Source organism: Oryzias melastigma, linkage group LG6 (assembly GCF_002922805.2).
Source record: "Oryzias melastigma strain HK-1 linkage group LG6, ASM292280v2, whole genome shotgun sequence".
In the NCBI taxonomy this organism is placed as follows: domain Eukaryota; kingdom Metazoa; phylum Chordata; class Actinopteri; order Beloniformes; family Adrianichthyidae; genus Oryzias; species Oryzias melastigma.
The window spans coordinates 25,175,670-25,179,448 of NC_050517.1; the positions used below are offsets into that span (position 1 = coordinate 25,175,670).

General features: G+C 42.4%; 1 protein-coding gene across 2 annotated transcripts in view; it reads left to right on the forward strand.

Annotated features, from left to right (window-relative positions):
* Window positions 1-1,843: 1,843 nt before the first annotated feature.
* Window positions 1,844-3,779, forward strand: part of LOC112152683 (synaptotagmin-9) — a 48,740-nt gene continuing 46,804 nt past the window's right edge. Inside the window, exon 1 of one of the 2 annotated variants that reach the window (XM_024282419.2) lies at window positions 1,844-2,438. In XM_024282419.2, coding sequence (XP_024138187.1) covers window positions 2,291-2,438 — 148 coding nt within the window. In that variant the 5' untranslated portion in view covers window positions 1,844-2,290. The remainder of the gene's footprint in view (window positions 2,439-3,779) is intronic. The other variant, XM_024282418.2, reaches the window with a different exon arrangement.

Consider the following 3,779-nt stretch of genomic DNA (forward strand, 5'->3'; position numbering starts at 1 on the left):
TTACTGAAACCAAACCAACAGATGAAGCAGGTTTTTGGAGTGTGGGAGGAAAATCGGAGTAAATCCACACATGAACAGGGAGAACACACAAACATAAAGGTCCCAGACAGGATTTGAACCAGAGACTACTTTGGTATGAGTTGAGAGCGCTAACCACTGCACCACTATACCACCCAGTTTTTGGAAATATGTGGTGACCCTGTGATGCTAATTGTCTCCAAAGCAAAGATTGTTTGGTCAGTTCTTTGATCAGGAGTGTCCAAAGTCAGAAATCCTGCCTTATCTGCTGTTGATAATCCAGATAGGGTGTGTTTGGCCAATAAGGAGCTTAAAAGGCAGGTTGGTTGGAAAACATCTAGGGTACCAGCCCTCAAGGCCTGATTTTGGACCCCCCTGATATAGACTGATAGATTTGGGGAAGAAGTCCAGGAATTTTAACCAGAAAAACTTTATTTTGCTGGCTCCTCATTTTAAATCTAATTTGATTTCATTTTTTTATTGTATTAGTTTGTAAATTAAATGACATTTCTGACTTAAAATCACCCTCTTGGTACCCCAAATGTTATTTTGAAGTTAATTTCTGACTGCTCATATCTGTGGGATACAATGACACATCTGTGGGTGTAATCCCAGATTATAAATTCGATGCAGTTTGAGATAAAGCCTCCTACATTTTCTGGATGTTATTGGTGTAAAAGCTCACTGCTGCAGAAGCGAGTTGCATCCAGCTGAAGAGAGAGTAAATACTGCAGGCGAAAGCCTTGTGTGGACATTTATGAGGAGTGCAGCACCGTTGGAATCAGAACTTCAAAAACTTTAAAGAGCAGATGGATTCCGAAGATGAAAACTGTGATATTCTTTTGTTAAAGGGCCTGTATAATGCAAAATCAGCTTTTTAAAAAAAAAAATTTTTAGGTGTATTATAATGTTAATTCTTCATTACAATCAACCCCATTGCGGTATTTTGATACATTCATGCATGAGTAATCCTCTAAAAACCTGCTCTCTGAGCACCAGCTCCTCCCAACCCTCAAAAATGAGTGGGTCCTCACATTGTGACATAGACAAGTGAGAACAGCCCCTTGAAGCACCGCCCCCAGACCAACACAGACTCTCTCCGCAGAGCTAGGTTTGTCAGCCTCAAGCTTGACCCCTTACCAACAATGTCAAAGAGTCACATCTCTTAGTTCATTGACTGACCTTAAGCCCAGACCAAACTCAAAAACTGAGAAAAGGACACTTTCTAAACAACGCAGACATCCATGGAGCCTCAGCAGGGGCTAATAAACTAGTATTTTTCAAGTGTTCAACAGTAAACATATTTATACTTAGATTTTTTACATTCAAAAAATAATTCATTATTAAAATAATTAAAATTTTTATAATTAAATGTCAAGTTTTTAAATTGTGATCATCTGACAATAAAAGAAACCCTCTAGTGGTCCTTCAGAGTGAGATCATTCTAAAGAAGATGCTAAAATAAACGACAGACAGGCAGGTTTTTTGTGTCCTGCTTTCTTTCTTGACGTCTCAGAGTGAGATCTCTGTCAGAGCTCTTAGCTTCATGAATATTTAGTCCCATCCAAGACAAACAACAACAAAAGCTTCCGCGGCCGCTTGGTTCTGTTTGTTCCTCCGCGTAAAGGTCCCTCCACAAAATGCCACACGAAAGCCTGGATGAGCTCCTTCAGCGGGGCACTATTGTGACATTTATCCGGCTTTCTCGCCCTTCATTACTCCTGTCAGTAAAGGTCATGCTCGTGCACCCTCCCAGGTGTTAGGGCCCCCACACTAAAGTAAAACATCTGCTGCCCAGGGGCGCGCGGGGCTTTAACTTCATTACTCTTGTATTTGCATGCTGGGAGGTAACAGATCTTTGTTTCACTCCAGAGGAAGAAGAAGGGATTTTCTGATGCTGGGGTGGATGTGATGGGGGGTGCTGGTGGAGGCAGAACTTCCTGTCTCTCTGCATCCAAACGCACTGTGGGAACCGCGCGCTGAGCAGCAGCTTCTCCGCGCAGCAGCTGCAAGAGCACAGCACGGGCAGCAAGTCAGGATGGTTTCCGAATAAAAACTTCCTTTATTTTAGCACACTTTTCTGAAAAGTCTGGATACGTTTGACCCCTGACAGGATTTCGCGGATGCACGGAGCGCGCAGGGTGCATCTCAGGGTGTAGCCGCGGCGGTCCCCGTGCGTCTTTGCGCTGCTGCCAGAGCGTGCCAGGGAGAGCCAGAGCGAGGCGGAGGAAACGCCGGAGTGGCCGATCATTCAGAAGGATGCTGGGAGGCAATGCCTGCAGAAAGAGAGGATGAGATTTGTCGAAAGGCGCTGGAACTGCTGTCCGACCTGTGCTCCAAGGGAGAGGTGCAGGACGAAAACTGCAATAATTATATCTACTACTTCAGGGACCTGGCCAGACCGCGCTACACGGACTCAGGTCAGAGCTCTGTCTGCACGGCCAGCTGCACCGTGGAGGCAGAAAACTTTTATTCCATGAAAGTTGTGAGCAAACTTAAATTCATCAGCTGTGGGGCAGATTCAAACTCAGGGGAATTTGACCCCAAAAAACGCAAAAAAACCTGATTGTTCCTTTCCAACCATTTTTAGAGCTTTTCTCTTCTTAAAGGAAGAAGCTGCATCTGCAGCCTTTATTCTGCACACAGCAGTGTTGATTTATGACTCTTTTCTTCATCCAGGGAAGCAGAAGGAGAGAGAGACAGCCCCACCCAATGTTTCTCATCAGTCTGCATGACCACAGCTGGGGAAATGCAAAAATATTAGAGAAAAATATAACCTTTTCAGCAATGTATTCATATAAATTACCCATATTATTTATGAGAGATAATATAGCTCAATGCTCTATAACCCTTTACTGCCAAATAAAGTCAGGAAATCAAAAACATGTATATATTTTTTAACAAAAATGTGTAAAAATATCCCAAAAAAGTCTAATTTTAGCTGTAAAGCTGTGGGCAGTATTCAAATGTTGTAATGTTTTACAGTGCAGCAGCTCAATCTGATCCACTGTAAAAACACACGGGGGTTTCTCCTCCTCTTCATTAATAAATGTAGATTTTTATGAATAGCCGCCGCCTTTCAACATGTTATAATCTATAATTAAACATGTATGATGGAGAGGAGGTTCATGCAACCAGATCGGCTCCCAGGAGGTGCTGTGACCCACTTCCTCTTGTAGATCACTGTAAACGCACACAAACACACACCCACTGTTTGATTCACAACAGCCAGCCGTCCCTCAGAGCATTGTGGGAGAAACTGGAACGTCACTGAAAGTTTGAGGAGTTTCACACTTTGGCGAAGGATCCAAACAAGTGGTTCAAAAACAGAGACACAAAACCAGTTCACATGAAACTGATGTTTTTAGTGCTTTTGCAAAATTTCCTATTTCATCTGAAAATCCTGAAACATTTTCAGAAGATTTTCAGCCTCTACTATCACTGCTGGAGGAAATATGTGCTTGTTGCTGAATGTCCTTGGGCTCTAGTTGGTTAAAGCGCAATGTTGTATGAAAATATGGAAAGAAGCAACAGCTTTCATCGTGAATCACACCTAATTTGCACAGATATTAGCAAAGTCCTCATCTAAAGCTAAAGCGTTGTTGTTGTTGTTTTTTTTTTTAATATAAAACCTTTTCAGTGTTTTTTGAACAACTTTGAAGCTTCACCAACATAGGAGCAAGAAGAAAATGACCCAACTTGGATGTTAAGAGACATTTTAAAAGCTCCACTGAGAATTCTCTCCACATTTTGTGGTTGAC